The sequence below is a fragment of the Etheostoma spectabile genome, unplaced genomic scaffold, assembly GCF_008692095.1.
Source record: "Etheostoma spectabile isolate EspeVRDwgs_2016 unplaced genomic scaffold, UIUC_Espe_1.0 scaffold00010049, whole genome shotgun sequence".
In the NCBI taxonomy this organism is placed as follows: domain Eukaryota; kingdom Metazoa; phylum Chordata; class Actinopteri; order Perciformes; family Percidae; genus Etheostoma; species Etheostoma spectabile.
In genome coordinates this window covers 962-19702 of record NW_022603785.1, presented here as the reverse complement: position 1 = coordinate 19702, position 18741 = coordinate 962, and the positions used below count along the sequence as shown (strand labels likewise).

Below are 18741 nucleotides of genomic sequence, written 5' to 3'. Positions count from 1 at the left end.
GGTCGCAGTAGCAGTGGGCGATGGCGTTGGAGCCGCAGTAGCGCAGCGACCCGGCCAGCGCCACCAGCGTCGCCATGACGACGCCGCTGCGCGCCAGCGCCACGGGCAGCAGCCTCGCCAGCGCGGCGGCGTTGATGATCCGGGCGTAGCTCAGCGGCCGGCAGATGGCCACGTAGCGGTCGAGCGCCATCGCCAGCAGCAGCGTGGACTCCAGCGAGGACAGGAAGTGGGTGAAGAACATCTGGGCCAGGCAGCCGCCCAGCGAGACCTGGTCCCAGTCCAACAGGAGGCCCAGGAGCATCTTGGGGACGATGGCGGTCGCCACGAGCACGTCGACGACGCACAGCCAGCAGATGAGGACGTACATGGGGCCCTGCAGGCTCTCGGCGCTGCGGAGCACGTAGACCAGCAGGCAGTTCCCCAGCAGCACCGCCACGTAGGAGGCGGAGACCGGCAGAGCCAGCAGGCGCCGGTGGTCCTGCAGGGACGGGAACCCCCGGAACACGAACAGGACGTGGGAGGAGTTCCCGCTCCGCGCCCCCTCCGACATGGCGCCGGCTTCACCTAAAGCGAGGAGACGAACAAGGCTGTGATGCCCAGAAACCGGACCCGGACCCGGACCCGGACCCGGACCTGGACCCAGACCTGGAGTCCTCGTGTTGGCTTCCTGTCGACCTGCAAATGTTTCTTTTTCTGAGTCAAAATTTCAAATTAAAAGCCTTTTATCAACGCCTTTTTTATCGTGGGCATCTTTTTCGGAGCCTTTTGAAGATTTTCGAGGATTTTTCCCAAAATTGTTGAAGCTTTTTTATTTTTTACATTTGTCAGGTTTGCACTTCAATTCCCAACTCATGGTTCGACGTATTATAACATGACTTTATTACGACTTTTTTAAACATATTATACTATGACTTTTTCTCACTGACTGTTTTCTCCATTTATATCTCAGTTGCAGGAGGGCTCGGAGGTTTACCCTGATGCAGATTGGACCAGAAACCAGACCCTGCAGCCCTGGACTTTGGTTCAATTCCAGACTCTTGTTTCAACAGACTGTACTATGACTTTTCAACATTTTTTAACTTACTATACTATGACTTTTCAACATTTATAACATACTATACTACGATTTTTGACATTTATAACATACTGTACTATGACTTTATAACATTTATAACATACTATACTATGACTTTTTGACATTTATAACATACTATACTACGATTTTTGACATTTATAACATACTATACTATGACTTTTTAACATTTATAACATACTATACTATGACTTTTTGACATTTATAACATACTATACTATGACTTTATGACATTTATAACATACTATACTATGACTTTTTGACATTTATAACAGACTATGTTATGACTTTTTAACATTTATAACATACTATACTATGACTTTTGACATTTTTTAACAGACTATACTATGACTTTTCACATTTATAACACTAGACTATGACTTTTTGACATTTATAACATACTATACTACGATTTTTGACATTTATGACATACTATACTATACTTTTTAACATTTATAACTTACTATATTATGACTTTCTAACATTTATAACATACTACACTATGACTTTTGACATTTATAACATACTATACTATGACTTTATGACATTTATAACATACTATACTATGACTTTTGACATTTATAACATACTATACTATGACTTTTTAACATTTATAACTTACTATATTATGACTTTCTAACATTTATAACATACTATACTATGACTTTATGACATTTGTAACAACATATTATGACTTTTTGACATTTATAACATACTATACTATGACTTTTTGACATTTATAACATACTATACCACGATTTTTGACATTATAACATACTATACTATGACTTTATGACATTTATAACATACTATACTATGACTTTATGACATTATAACATACTATACTATGACTTATGACATTTATAACATACTATACTATGACTTTTTGACATTTATAACATACTATACTATGACTTTATGACATTTATAACATACTATACTATGACTTTTGACATTTATAACATACTATACTATGACTTTTTAACATTTATAACTTACTATATTATGACTTTCTAACATTTATAACATACTATACTATGACTTTATGACATTTGTAACACCATATTTATGACTTTTTGACATTTATAACATACTATACTATGACTTTTGACATTATAACATACTATACTATGACTTTTTGACATTTATAACATACTATACCACGATTTTGACATTTATAACATACTATACTATGACTTTATGACATTTATAACATACTATACTATGACTTTATGACATTTATAACATACTATACTATGACTTTTTAACATTTATAACAGACTATGTTATGACTTTTTACATTTATAACATACTATACTATGACTTTTGAAATTTATGACATACTATACTATGACTTTTTAACATTTATAACAGACTATGTTATGACTTTTTAACATTTATAACATACTATACTATGACTTTTGAAATTATGACATACTATACTATGACTTTTTAACATTTATAACTTACTATATTATGACTTTATGACATTTATAACATACTTTTACTATGACTTTTTAACATTTATAACATACTATATTATGACTTTCTAACATTTATAACATACTATACTATGACTTTATGACATTTATAACATACATACTATGACTTTTTAACATTTATAACATACTATACTATGACTTTTGACATTTATAACATACTATACTATGACTTTTAACATTTATATCTTACTATATTATGACTTTCTAACATTTATAACATACAATACATGACTTTATGACATTATAACATACTATACTATGACTTTTAACATTTATAACATACATACTATGACTTTTGACATTTATAACATACTATACTATGACTTTTTAACATTTATATCTTACTATATTATGACTTTCTAACATTATAACATACTATACTATGACTTTATGACATTTGTAACCCATATTATGACTTTTTGACATTTATAACATACTATACTATGACTTTTAACATTTATAACATACTATACTACGATTTTTGACATTTATAACATACTATACTATGACTTTATGACATTTGTAACACTATATTATGACTTTCTTACATTTATAACAAACTATACTATGACTTTATGACATTATAACATACTATACTATGACTTTATGACATTTATAACATACTATACTATGACTTTTTAACATTTATAACATACTTACTATGACTTTTGACATTTATAACATACTATACTATGACTTTTTGACATTATAACATACTATACTATGACTTTTTGACATTTATAAATACTATACCACGATTTTTGACATTTATAACATACTATACTATGACTTTATGACATTTATAACATACTATACTATGACTTTATGACATTTATAACATACTATACTATGACTTTATGACATTTATAACATACTATACTATGACTTTTGACATTTATAATATACTATACTATGACTTTTTAACAGTTATAACTTACTATATTATGACTTCTAACATTTATAACATACTATACTATGACTTTATGACATTTGTAACCCATATTATGACTTTTTGACATTTATAACATACTATACTATGACTTTTTGACATTATAACATACTATACTATGACTTTTTGACATTTATAACATACATACACGATTTTTGACATTTATAACATACTATACTATGACTTTATGACATTTATAACATACTATACTATGACTTTATGACATTTATAACATACTATACTATGACTTTATGACATTTCTAACATACTATACTATGACTTTTTAACATTATAACGACTATGTTATGACTTTTTAACATTTATAACATACTATACATGACTTTTGAAATTTATGACATACTATACTATGACTTTATGACATTTATAACATACTATACCACGATTTTTGACATTTATAACATACTATACTATGACTTTATGACATTTAAAACATACTATACTATGACTTTATGACATTTATAACATACTATACTATGACTTTGACATTTATAATATACTATACTATGACTTTTTAACATTATAACTTACTAATATTATGACTTTCTAACATTATAACATACTATACTATGACTTTATGACATTTGTAACACCATATTGACTTTTTGACATTATAACATACTATACCACGATTTTGACATTTATAACATACTATACTATGACTTTATGACATTTATAACATACTACTATGACTTTATGACATTATAACATACTATACTATGAATTTATGACATTTATAACATACTATACTTGACTTTATGACATTTATAACATACTATACTATGACTTTTAACATTATAACAGACTATGTTATGACTTTTTAACATTTATAACATACTATACTATGACTTTTGAAATTTATGACATACTATACTATGACTTTTAAATTTATAACATACTATACTATGACTTTTGAAATTTATGACATACTATACTATGACTTTATGACATTTGTAACACCATATTATGACTTTTTAACATTTATAACATACTAACTATGACTTTTGAAATTTATGACATACTATACTATGACTTTTTAACATTTATTAACTTACTATATTATGACTTTATGAAATTTATAACATACTATACTATGACTTTTTAACATTTATAACATACTATATTATGACTTTCTAACATTTATAACATACTATACTATGGACTTTATGACTTATAACATACTATACTATGACTTTTTAACATTTATAACATACTATACTATGACTTTGGACATATAACATACTAACTATGACTTTTTAACATTTATATCTTACTATATTATGACTTTCTAACATTTATAACATACAATACTATGACTTTATGACATTTATAACATACTATACTATGACTTTTTAACATTTATAACATACTATACTGACTTTTGACATTTATAACATACTATACTATGACTTTTTAACATTTATATCTTACTATATTATGACTTTCTAACATTTATAACATACTATACTATGACTTTATGACATTTGTAACCACATATTATGATTTTTGACATTTATAACAACTATACTATGACTTTTTAACATTTATAACATACTATACTACGATTTTTGACATTTATAACATACTATACTATGACTTTATGACATTTGTAACACTATATTATGACTTTCTTACATTTATAACAAACTATACTATGACTTTATGACCTTTATAACATACTATACTATGACTTATGACATTTATAACATACTATACTATGACTTTTTAACATTTCATAACATACTATACTATGACTTTGGACATTTATAACATACTATACTATGACTTTTTAACATTTATAACTTACATATTATGACATTCTAACATGTATAACATACTATACTATGACTTTATGACATTTGTAACACCATATTATGACTTTTTGACATTTATAACATACTATACTGTGACTTTTTGACATTTATAAATACTATACTATGACTTTTTGACTTTTTAACATACTATACTATGACTTTTGACATTTATAACATACTATACTATGACTTTTGACATTTATAACATACTATACTATGACTTCATGACATTTGGAACACTCTATATGACTTTTTAAACATTTTTTAAACATACTATACTGTGACTTTTTGTCAAAGTATCTTGTTAAAACATTGAAATATTTTGTAATATCTTGTAATAATATGAAAAACATATTATTACAATAAACTGTTTCCATAATAACTTGAATCTGATCTGTTTGCATTAAGCTTCTGTAAATCTCAATCAATTATTTGTAAAATAAAAAAAAAAAAAAAATAAATAAATAAAAAAATAAATAAAATAAAAATAAATAAATAAATAAAATAATTAAATAAAAATAAAATAAAAAATAAATAAAAATTGAAAAAAATAAAATAAAAAATAAATATAAAAAATTAATAATAATAATAATAACAACAGTGAGCTGCCCTACCTGTTGAGATCCACCAGCCGTTGGTCCAGAGGATCTCTGTCCCGTCTCCTTCCACCTCACACCCCCAACACCCCCGAGTCCTAAGACCTTATACCCGGGTCCTAAGACCCCCCCAAGACAAATGCAGCTCTCTGATTGGTTGAACCCATTTGAACCAATTAAAAGGTCCCTAAGCCAATTAGAGCAGATTCTCTGGAGTTTGGTTCAGATCGTTATCCCAGCAGCTGACTGGAGACCGAGTTATGATTATTACGATATTTATCTTTATTACCGTAGCAACCAGGACTTTAACCAGGATCTCCAGGTCTGAGTGGCCTTTCAAAATAAAATAAAAAACCTTCAGGAAGTCAAGTAATGTCTGATCTAAACCCACACAGACACACACACGCACACACGCACGCACACAGACACACACACGCACACACGCACGCACACAGACACACACGCACGTACGCATACACACAGACACACACATGCACGCACGCACACACACGCACACACGTATGCATACACACACACACACATGCACGCACGCACACACTCGCACACACGTACGCATACACACAGACACACACATGCACCCACGTACGCATACACACAGACACACACACGAACGTACGCACACGCACACACGTACGCATACACACAGACACACACATGCACCCACGTACGCATACACACAGACACACACATGCACGTACGCATACACACAGACACACACATGCACGCACGCACACGCACACACGTACGCATACACACAGACACACACATGCACCCACGTACGCATACACACAGACACACACATGCACGCACGCACACACTCGCACACACGTACGCATACACACAGACACACACATGCACCCACGCACACACTCGCACACACGTACGCATACACACAGACACACACATGCACCCACGTACGCATACACACAGACACACACACGCACGTACGCATACACACAGACACACACATGCACGCACGCACACGCACACACGTACGTCCGCATGCACGCACAGACACACACACACACACCTGGAAGCTGCCGGTTCCTTCCTCAACCCCTAGCGCACCACTCCCGTTGCCATGGAAACTGTTACCATACCCATTAGAGTCTACGATAGTTTCACAGTCTGGTCCCTTTTGCCTTTAATGTCGTTTTCTCGATGTGTTTTTTTATGTACAGAATCCAAAGTTTCATGGATTCCTCTTGCAGCGGGTCGGCTCCACACGAGAGTTTGGAACCATCAAAGGAACAATTAACAGGAAAACCGTCAGCGCTGCCGTGTCCGAGTGTCCCTGAAGTGTTCACTTATTAAAACCGGAGTCACAAAACTCTCATTACGGCTGCAGCTCTGAAGAGACCTATTATTATTATTGTTATTGTTATTATTATTGAGCCGATAATTAATCAGTAGCTGTTTTGACCTCGGGGCCAATTAGCTTGAAGGAATAACAACATGAGAGTCCTGCAGGGACCCCCCCCCCCCCGAGGCCCTGGTCCAGTCTCTCAGCACGACCAGATCTTATTAGATTTTGCTGATGTGCTTTGAGATTCACATGAATATTAAATCTTTCATTAAACATTGTTCTCACTGACTTTAGGAAGCGTCAAATAAAGAAATCAGTATCAAATCAGCTAAACAATAATAAACAATAATAATAAAAACACATCATTATGGTTTATAATGAGTAGCGTAGTTTTTCTTTTTTATTCATTTTTATTTATTTATTTTTAAATCAATTAATTTATTTTTTATTTTTTATTTATGTAATTTATTTAATATATTTTTTATGTTTTATTTATTTGTATTATTATATGCTAATTTTGTAATTTTTTAATTAATTTTTTTAACATTGGGTACAGGCAACATCATTTTCCATTTTTTTTCTCGTACAATAACATCAATATGTTTTTAACGAGTAGTACAGTTTTTTGCATTATTGATTTAAAACAGAAGCGGGGCTTTTATTTTTTTATTTTTTTATTTTTTTAACATTGTTTTTATTGCAGATCAACATTGGGTTCAGGCCGCATTTGTTAACACAAGCAACGCCATTTTCCATTTCTCTTATCCGTACAATAACATCAACATAACATAACAATAACAATAACAATAAGCAGCAACCAACAACGTACAACTTGTAATTATTTGGCGTTGGGTGCGTTACGGTGAGGCCCCAGCAACCATCAGGCCTTAGTTACCCTCGGGTTGCTACGGCACTTTTCTTAACAAGGTGTTGTGGATCTGTTGCACTTCATCTGAAGAACTGACAAAAAATAAAAAGCAGGAAAAATGTTTTTAAAAAAAGCATTGACACAACAAAAACGTGACAAAAAAGTGTTGAAAGCATCAAAAAAAGAAACAAATGAAAAGCAGGAAACGTGTAAAAAAAAGTATTGAGGGAAGAGGGAGGAGCCAATAATTAACATATGAAGAAAATTATAACTCAGGTGGTCATCAGATCACACACTTAAACACCAACCTGAGAGTTTCCAGTCTGCAGTTTGGACTCTTCAGTCCATCAGAGAGAAGCTTCACTCCTGAATCCTGCGGGTTGTTGTGACTCAGGTCCAGCTCTCTCAGACTAGAGGACTGGGAGCTGAGAACTGAGGACAGAGCTTCACAACTTTTCACCGACAGGTTACAGCCACTCAGCCTGGAGAGGAATCACCACAACACAAGAACACCATTGCAAACAAGTTTTGTGTCTGAATATAGAAAAACTATAATCTGGATAGTAGTGTGTGCACGTACAGAGCTTTGTTGGAGGCTTTGACCACTGGCAGCAGCCTCAGAAGAGCCTCCTCTGAAGCAAAGTATTTCTTCAGGTCAAACATATCCAGGTCGTTTTGAGATGACAATAAGATGAAGCCCAGAGCTGACCACTGAGCAGGAGACAGTTTACCTGCGGACAGACTTCCTGATCTCAGGGAATGTTGGATCTCCTCCACTAGAGAACAATCATTCAGTTCATTCAGACAGTGGAACAGGTTGATGCTTCTCTCTGCAGACAGATCCTCATCTATCTTCTTCTTGATGTAGTCGATTGCTTCGCAATTGGTCCATGAGTTACTTTCTGTCTGTGTCATCAGACCTCGTAGTAGAGTCTGATTGGTCTCCAGTGAAAGACCCAGGAGGAAGCGGAGGAACAAGTCTAGATGTCCATTTGGACTCCGTAATGCCTTGTCCACAGCATTTGTGTAGAACTTGCGTTGAAACCAAACGGATGATTCTGGTTCTCCCAGCAGGTTGACTCCAGAGCTGGTAAAGGTCAGATGGACATGAAGAGCAGCCAGGAACTCCTGAACACTCAGATGGATGAAGCAGAACATCTTTTCCTGATACAGTCCACTTTCCTCTTTAAAGATCTGTGTGAACACTCCTGAGACCACTGAGGCTGCTCTGATATCGATGTCACACTCTGTCAGGTCTGATTCATAGAAGATCAGGTTGCCTTTCTGCAGCTGCTCAAAAGCCAGTTTTCCCAGAGACTCCATCATCTTCCTGCTCTCTGGACTCCAGGTTGGATCTGTCTCAGCTCCTCCATCATACTTTACGTTCTTCAGTTTGGACTGAACCACCAAGAAGTGGATGTACATCTCAGTTAGGGTCTTGGCCAGCACTCCTTCCTCTCTGGTCTCCAACACCTTCTCCAGAACTGTAGCAGTGATCCAGCAGAAGATTGGGATGTGGCACATGATGTGGAGGCTTTGTGATGGAGGAGATGTGATGTGGGAGATGATTCTGTTGGCCTGATCCTGATCTGTGAATTTCTTCCTGAAGTACTCCTCCTTCTGTGGGTCAGTAAACCCTTTGACCTCAGTCACCATGTCAACACACTCAGGAGGGATCTGATTGGCTGCTGCAGGTCGTGTGGTTATCCAGAGGCGAGCAGAGGGAAGCAGTTTCCCCCTGATGAGGTTTGTCAGCAGCACACCCACTGAGGTGGACTCTGTAACATCAGTCAGGATCTCAGTGTTGAGGAAGTCCAGAAGAAGTCAACACTCATCCAGACCGTCAAAGATGAAGACCACCGGGAACTCTTCAAACCTGCTGATTCCTGCTTCTTTGGTTTCACTAAAGAAGCAATGAACAAGTTCTACCAAGCTGAACTTCTTGTCTTTCAGCATGTTCAGCTGTCTCAAGGTGAATGGGAATATGAACTGGATGTCCTGGTTGGCTTTGCCTTCAGCCCAGTCCAGAGTGAACTTCTGTGTTAAGACTGTTTTCCCGATGCCAGCCACTCCCTTTGTCATCACGGTTCTGATTGGTTCATCTCTTCCAGGCGGGGTTTTTAAGATGTCTTCACATCTGATTATTGTTTCTGGTCTGGCTGGTCTCCAGGATGCTGTTTCAATCTGTCTGACCTCATGTTCAGTATTGACCTCTTCAGTCCCTCCCTTTTTGAGGTAGATCTCTGTGAACATCTTAATCAGAAGGGTTTTGTTTCCAGCTCTAGCGATCCCCTCAAACACGCACTGGAACGTCCTATGCACGTTGGATTTGACTTTTCGCTGGCACGCAGAAAGAATCTCTGAATGAATGAAACATTGAGGGATTATTTTAGTGAATGGGAATATGCACATTTCTGTATTCATGAAATCTGGTCTACTTGTGGGACGACCAGGTCCTGAATAGATTAACTAATGTGAAAGTTCTTAGTATTCGTCTACAACGACTGATATGTTGTGAATCTAAGTCATGCACCCATGAACTCTGTGGTAATGTAAAGAAACCAGGTGTATGACTTAACTACAGATGGATTTCATCAAAACCAGCAGAGGCAACAACACAGGGATGTCTGACTTTCAACTTTTGTTCTCAGAGACGCCTCTATCTCTCTAGTGGATGTTACATACTGTTTGTGTCTATCTTAGTTGAGACATTGTCTACAAAGCTAATATTTGTTGAAGACTTTGTGATAAACAAGTTTATTACATCCATTCTTTTATATTCATATTGGTTATGGCTTACCTGCTGGTTCTGAGACGGTGTTTGATAGATTCCTCACTAGCTCATTCTGATTCATTTTCACTAAAACTATTCTGGTCACATTAATGGTGTTCACACTGTAGGTCGAGAACATCTGGTCCACTGTCTTCACCCTGTTTACATTCTCCAGTTTGCTCTTTGGGATTGCTGGGAAGCCTTCAAGGCCCCCATTCAGCTGCAGGTGCCACTGGAATGTTTCAAAGTCCTCAGCTCCCAAGTCCTCCAAAGCTCTTAAAACAACTTCTTGAGGCGTAGCCATCTTTTGTCCCTGCAAAGATCCAAAATATATCAAAAGTAGGTAGTCACCTTATAGAATTAGATTGAGGGAAAAGTTTTAGAGAAAGCACTGGTAGTGGAAGACATCCGTACAGAAAGTTAAGACCAACATCCCAGATAGGAGTCAACGCTCCAAGCAGCAGCCCACCATTTGGTGAAGGTTCAACGCCCTGCTCGACTCAGGGTCAACTGTCATTCCTTTGCCCTGATCTCCTGCCAGGTTGAACTCAAGCCACCACTATATTACTCGGGGGGGGGGGGGGTCTCCTATAGTGTGGTGGTGTGAAGCACAGATCCAATTGGGGGCCTACACAGCCTGGGTTGCCAAGGTAATAATAAGTGTTCAATTGGACTGGACTTTCTGTGTAGGGCAAGGGCAATACTGGACTTCAACACAGTGACCATTGCGTTATTTTGAGTGACCCCTTCCGTCCTAAAATGACCGGCAATGTAATTGGCGTCATTGGCATGCAGGAGAAGCCTACATGTTCTACAAATCCCTGTCAGGGGGAGGCCCTTATGCAAAAAGCCTTCGTCCACTACCAGATGACAACCTCACAGCAGCAGTCCCAGTGGAAACAAGCTGGATTTAACTGCAGTTACACAGACCGAAAGAGTAGCTTTGATCCCTGAAAAAGAGTTTGCAGCTAGTGAAACTGTCAAGGACCGTTGTCATCAGTCGTTATAGCTCCTAGAAAGGATGGGAACTGCAGGTTGCCTATCACAGAACAGCGAAGGTCTCCTCTCAAGTCTCTTATGTATTTTTGTTGATCCAGACTACGTGCACCATTACTACAGCCCTGTGTAGGGTCACCCATGGACAGAGTGGCAGTTGATGTGCTGGGGCCAGTACCAGTACAGGAAACCAGTATGTCCTGGTCACAATTAACTACTTTTTGAAGTGACCCAAAGCGTACCCCTCCATGACCAAGAGGCAACGACCGTGACTGAGCCCTTGGTGCAAGGCATGTTCAGGCACTTTGAATCACTTTCACAGATCCTCTCAAACCAAGGGTGGAATCACAGGTCCTCACTCTGATGTGTAACCTTCTAGGCCTCTGGAAGACAAGGACCACCCTGGTTCACCCCCAAAGCGATGGATTAGTGGAACGGTTCATGCAGACCTTGAGTGCCCAACTAGCCCTCAACACTGCCTGGACCAGAATGATTGCGACCTACAGATGCCCCTCATTCTGATGGTGAGCCACAATGCAGTCCAAGAATCCTCCAGCTGGACTTCTGTATTGATGTTTGGCAGTGAACAGACAACAGATGCACCCAACGTTTCCTGATGATTTCACTCAGTTACAGGACCGATTGTAGATGGCCTACAGCCTGACTGAGGTCAACTCGCCTGGGAAGTGAGAGGGAGATGTAGCAACTGTGCAGGACTAGCATGTAAGAGACTTCATAGAAGGGAAGATCAGTCAGGTTCAGAAAAGGGGAGGGAGCAGACAAATGGAGAGAGAGCAACCCCCAATTTCCACTGGATGAGTAATGGCTGCGGCTCGGCTTCAAAAACACCAGTTAGTCAGAGGAGTAGAGGGGGAACAACTCTGTGCTGTTTTCAAGGTGTAGTGCAGGGAGATATGATCCGCTGTGAGCACAGTTTTGTTTTGAAAATTAACCAGATTTTTTTACTTTGTTTGTGTGCTCCACTTCCTGTCCCCACTATCTGCCATGTGCTGAGTTGCAACAATAGGAGTTCTTTGTATTTGCTCCGGAGAGCCGGGGATCGCTGGAGCTGGGACGGAGTCAGGATGCAGCATCCTGACTCAGCAGTCAGTGGAAACACACACATCATCTTTAATGGAAACCTCCGCCACCGTTCTGGAGCGGCTCCGCAGCCGTTACGCATCCAATGGAAATTGGGGGTAAGGTGGAAAAGGACGAGACAATAAAAAGCCTAAAGGGAGATACTACTGCATAGTTATTAGCGTAGTTTCAGCTACCAGCCCTTTTGTTATTAAAACCCCAGTTTTTAGCCTGAGTAGCAGGGTAGTACAACCCGGTCCTCATCATTAAGTTAGCTTGCAAGCTAAACAGGGATTGTCCATGTTCCCTTTACCTGCTACTACTGCTAGCCACCAGCTAGGAACCAGATGGCAACCCGTCGAAAAGTCAGACCTCTACTCATGTAATGTCGGAATAATCAGAAAAATAAGTTCTAGGAGTGTTGCTTATGAATACCCCCTCAAATCGAGCAATAACTCAGTCAACTGCCATCAAACTCATCTTGTAATGTTCATGACATCTCAATGACGAAAGTCAAGATGATTCCACTTCACTCGAGGTCAAGGAAAAATAGTCGTGATGTAACACGACAGCCAATCTAACAACTGCTTGGGACACTTTAGTGTAATGTTAAAACATAAAGCTACATTTATTATGAGGTCACGTTGTCTAGGTTAACGTCAAGTCATCATAACAAAATCATCTTTAACAATGCTAACTTTGCATTTAAAGTGTTATAATTTCCCAAATGACACTAAATGGCAACAGTCTACATCCATAAAGACTCCTTCATGATCCTGACAGGTGTCCTCTCAGTCTTATGCACCCCTCCTCAAATACAGTGCCCCCCCCCCCCCCCCCCCACAAATGATCTTTGGGAGGATAAATATCTGAAAGCAATACAGAATGCCTGACTGCTATATGTTCCATTATGTTTTCACTTTTTCGGCTGCCACCTGTGTTTTCCTTCATATCAATAAAGACATTTCAGACATTGGTGCATAGAGGCAGGAACTAAAGTGTTTGTGTGGGGGGGGAGGGGGGGGGGAGAGGAACCCCCCTCAGCTCCAAACTATTTTTAATTGAACACTAGCCACTGACAAAGCTCCCGTGACATACTGTCCACATTTCATTTCCTATACATCCTTCACAATAAAAGTCACTCTTTATTTGGTAATTCAAAAGCTTTTTATTGTGAAGCTGCATAATCAGGAATGTTGGGTTTCATCAGCAGGAACTTAACACAACAGGAAATATAATATTATGAATTATTCTGCAGAACGGCTCAGTTCAAAAACCAGCATAGGATAATACCTGTGTACTTTTACCTTGGTACTTTAAGTACATTTAGCTCAGGATACTCAAGTACTTGACAACAGAGCTACATTTGAGTTACTAAATCAGCTCCATAGCCATTAGCATGGTTAGCATTGTTAGCATTGTTAGCTCCGTGCAGCCGGTGATCCAAAACCATGGAGCTAATGTTAGCGCAGAAACACATTTTTAGTGTCACTTACCAGGAGTTTAAGCTGGAGGAGACGAAGCTGTGTCACACAAGTGAAAGTGAAAAGTGGTTGATACTCAAACAGAGGGCAGGAAGTGTGGGGGGGAGGCTAGGAAATGGCCCAGCTGTTGAATGAATAACTATAAACTCTAGTTCTTTAGCACTTAACAAGGTAGCTGTTCTGAAAACTGAAAAGACTCATCTGATTGGTCGGTTTAACCCAAACACTCTGAGCCTGAGGAGACGGAGCGGCGTCTCCACGGGACAAAGGGCAAGTCAGGAGTGGCTGACACACTCACACAGAGCAGGAAGGGGGGGGGGGGGGGGGGGGGGCATTTGCTGCATGTATCTGGAGCTCTTTTCAAAATGTGATACAAACTGTTTAGTTATGTTAATAATAATTATAAATTCTATTTCCTTAGCACTTAACAAAGCAGCTGTTCTGAATCTGCTACATTTGATTCTGTGAAAACTGAACAAGACTCGTCTGATTGGTCGGTTTGCCGTTCCTCCAGAAAAACGGTATTATGTGGTCACATAATTCAACGCATAATAAGCCAAAGCCCGCATATTTATGGCGGGGGGGGGGGGGTGCTGAACTTTCATCGCATAATTTGACAATTTCCACGCAAAATAACACGGGCTTGCATGATTTCATAATAAAAGTCCCAAATATCTGAGCAGGAAGATGAAAAATGTTGTTCACGTCACACAAGTTGCCATGGGAACGTTATGAAGTGACCTTATTACACGACAAGACAAACCATCAAACTAGTTTTTGCATGTTTCTGCAATTTCATCGCATGAAATTGCAGAAACATCTTGCAGATTCCATCGCATTTTTTAAGAAGAAGTTGCATAATCAAGGATTTTTACAACAATCACAAAAAACTCTGGATTTTTCTGTAAGAACTGGATTTAATACAAACTAGTGGTCTCGGGGAAGACCAGGACTAGGTGGAGGGACGTCCAGCTGGGAGGAGGCCTCGGGGAAGACCCAGGACTAGGTGGAGGGACGTCCTGCTGGGAGCAGGCCTCTGGGAAGATTTTACTCCTCCTGCTTTATTTGAGTATGTCCACAGTTGTCATTCATGTATCAAGCGTTTCCCTCTGGGAGAGATAATTATGTACTACATTATTTAAACGTCTGAAAACACAGAGTTCTCTGTGTCTTGTCTTGAAGAACTTTGATTTAATGGAACTCCACACAGGCTGAAACACATCTTTATTTCACTGATTTCCTTCAAACTTTAATAAGTTGAACATATCCCGCTGCCGCCACACGGGAGCGCCAGCGTGCAAGACATCCAACGGCAACTGTTAGAGGCCTGAAGTCTCCTCCTGACACACAGGTCCTGGGTCTGGATCCAGCAGCCATCCAGTTCTGTTGATATCCAAGTCTGTGATAAGGGGATGAAGTGATCCTCCTTCTTTTCTTCTGGCCTTGCGTCTCTGCTGCAGCCCTGGACTCTGCCAGCTGGTTGGCTGGTGCAGATATGAAACCCAGAGAGGCCAGAAACCACCTCAAGCTACAGTAAAAACTCTCTGATGGAGATGCAGATTTTAAATGAGCTGCACGCGGGTCCAGAGAAGCTTCTAAAACCAAAATAATACCGGCATGTCTCACTGGTTTTGATCAGAAAATGCTATAGTCAGAAAAGGCCTTATTATGAATATCCAAACTTATATATACATTGAATATTGTTCTAGATTGTACTGTTTATTGCAGATCAAATTTGAACAATTGTCATATTTGGAATAATAGTAGAATATCAGTGTACATTATATATATATATGCTTATATCATTTTAGCATATCAGCATTTCATATCCAGCATTCTTCTGGTCTGGAAAAGTCAAGACATTTGACATCACAGAAACAGTTCAAACAGAAACAGATTCTTAAGAATGAGTCCCAGAAAGGACTGGATTTCATCCAAACTAGTGGCCTTGGGGAAGACCAGGACTAGGTGGAGGGACGTCCAGCTTGGAGGAGGCTTCGGGGAAGACCCAGGACTAGGTGGAGGGACATCCAGCTGGGAGGAGGCCTCGGGGAAGATCAGGACTAGGTGGAGGGACGTCCAGCTGGGAGGAGGCCTCGGGGAATCTCCAACCTGGCCCAGGAACCCCTCGGGATCCCCCAGTTGGAGCTGTACACTAACATACACATGTTGTACAACAGTTTTGATCACTTATATCATTTTAGCATATCATCATTTCATGTCCAGCATTCTTCTGGTCTAGAAAAGTCCAAACATTTGACATACCAGAAACAATTCAAACAGAAACAGATTCTTAAGAATGAGTCCCGGTTCGGAGGAAGCGAAAGCTCGTCAGCGTGTTGATGATCTGCTGTCTTATCTCGGCGGTTCTGATGCCGTAGGCGATCGGGTTGAAGCAGCTCGGGAACAGCAGGTACATGGTGCTGAAGAAAACCCGGACGGCTTCAGGGAGACGGTTTCTGATCCGGTAGGACAGGAAGGCTGTGAGGATGATGGTCAGGCTGACGCTCATGACCACGATGTGGGTGACACAGGTGTGAAGCGCTTTGGTACCGGACTGACCCGAAGTCAGCACTGAGCTGAATATGACGACGTAGGAGGCCGTGATTACAATGAAGTCGGCTACGGGGACGAGGACCACGGTCAGCAGCCCGGCCAGGTTGTTGGTGGCGGTGCTCCCACAGGCCAGCTCCACCAGGGCCATGTGCTCACAGAAACAGTGGTTCATCACGTTCCTGGAGCAGAAGGACAGCCGTCCCGCCAGGCTCACGAACAGCGAGACCAGGAAGACGTTCCTGAGGACTAGCGGGACGATGAACTTGAGGAATCTGGTCAGCGCCATGCGGTCGTGGTAGTAGAGGGGCGTGCAGATGGCAAAGTAGCGGTCCAGCGCCATCCACAGCAGCAACGTCGACTGAAAAGCTCCTAACAAATGAATCAAGTGCATCTGAACCAGGCAGCCAATCAGAGAGATCCCCCTCCAGTCAAACAGGAAGCTCAGCAGCATGTGGGGGACGAAGAACAGCGGGAGGCTCAGGTCCACGCACGCCATGCCGGCGATGAGGATGTACATGGGCGAGTGGAGGCTCCTCTGGGAGATGACGACGTACAGCAGCAGGGAGTTGGCCCACAGCGACAGCGCCAACATGAGGACGTAAGGGACGAAGAGGACGGGCCGCAGCGCTCCCAGCTCACTGAAGCCGTCCAGGACAAAGTGGCTGTGGGACACGTTGACCATCCTCACGTCCTCTTTACAACAGCCTTCGACCAGTCTGAAAACAGGGACAAGCATTAGGAGAGTTACTACGTGTGTTCCTGTGTGTGGCACAAAACCACGTCAAGGGTTTTTAGTTGGTTTTCTCTGGTCTGAATCACTGGATTAGTTCTTAAACTTGGATTGTTTTCCTCTTGGTTCAGTTTCGTTTCACACAGAGAAAAATCCAAGGCAACCCAAATTATTATAAATGATTATAATTTATTATGAAGTCCACGCACTGATCCGATACCTTGTGTTGTCCTCCCATGTCAAAACTGAAAGGGAACACGTTTTTGAGGCCTTTGAGACACTTCTTTATCACTTTTTCATGCTTTTTTTTCCACATTTTCTTCATCTTTGCACCACTACCATCAGTCTATGTCCACATCACTAACACCTGTATACCAACGCTAGCTTTACACTATTTTCTTTTTCAAATTCATGGTTAAGAAACCTCATTTACATGAAATTATATCATTTTTTTTGTCTTTTGGCAAAGAAATAAAACACCTAAATCTCGCTAAAGTAGCGCCCTGATCCTTCAGCGTCATATGGAACCATCCATGTCATATTTGGACAACTTGGAGGAAAGAACAACAGATTTCTGGTGTAGAAACTTGTAAAAACGGGTCAGATTTGACCCGGGACAACAGGAGGGTTAGAGTAGTTTGTTGCTGTTCTTCTCTGGCTGTGACTGACTGAGTGGTGTGGCGTACAGCACATCCTTAGTGTGTGTTGTAAAGAGTTTAACCTGCGCCAGGCCGCACAACAACGCAGCAGCGTCACCACAGACACACAGGGCTAGCAGCTCATGGCTCTCTGTTGTAAGGCAACGTCATCGGGGGGCACACACCACACCCGTCCCTCCACATGCACACTGGGAACCCTCTGCGTGCACTGGGTCACTTTAAATTCATGCATTCATGCAAAAATTAAATGTTTCCCTGCAATCCATCCTGCTGCTACTGATGTCTGCACCAGTCAC

The 18741-nt window shown here is 39.8% G+C and overlaps 3 protein-coding genes across 3 annotated transcripts; all 3 read right to left on the bottom strand.

Annotated features, from left to right (window-relative positions):
• Positions 1 to 6: 6 nt before the first annotated feature.
• LOC116679266 (olfactory receptor 51E2-like) lies at positions 7 to 550 on the bottom strand (the record flags this gene model as incomplete). The annotated part of the gene is made up of 1 exon (XM_032508946.1): positions 7 to 550. A coding segment is annotated over exon 1 (544 nt), but the record flags the coding sequence as incomplete, so codon positions are not given.
• Positions 551 to 8651: 8101 nt separating this feature from the next.
• LOC116679267 (protein NLRC3-like) lies at positions 8652 to 14532 on the bottom strand. Its single transcript, XM_032508947.1, is given in 3 exon segments — positions 8652 to 10527; positions 10968 to 11253; positions 14513 to 14532. Coding segments are annotated over 2 exon segments (2088 nt in total). The 5' UTR covers positions 11245 to 11253; positions 14513 to 14532; the 3' UTR covers positions 8652 to 8716.
• A 2261-nt stretch (positions 14533 to 16793) lies between these two features.
• LOC116679268 (olfactory receptor 52K1-like) lies at positions 16794 to 17772 on the bottom strand (the record flags this gene model as incomplete). The annotated part of the gene is made up of 1 exon (XM_032508948.1): positions 16794 to 17772. A coding segment is annotated over one exon (979 nt), but the record flags the coding sequence as incomplete, so codon positions are not given.
• Positions 17773 to 18741: the final 969 nt, after the last annotated feature.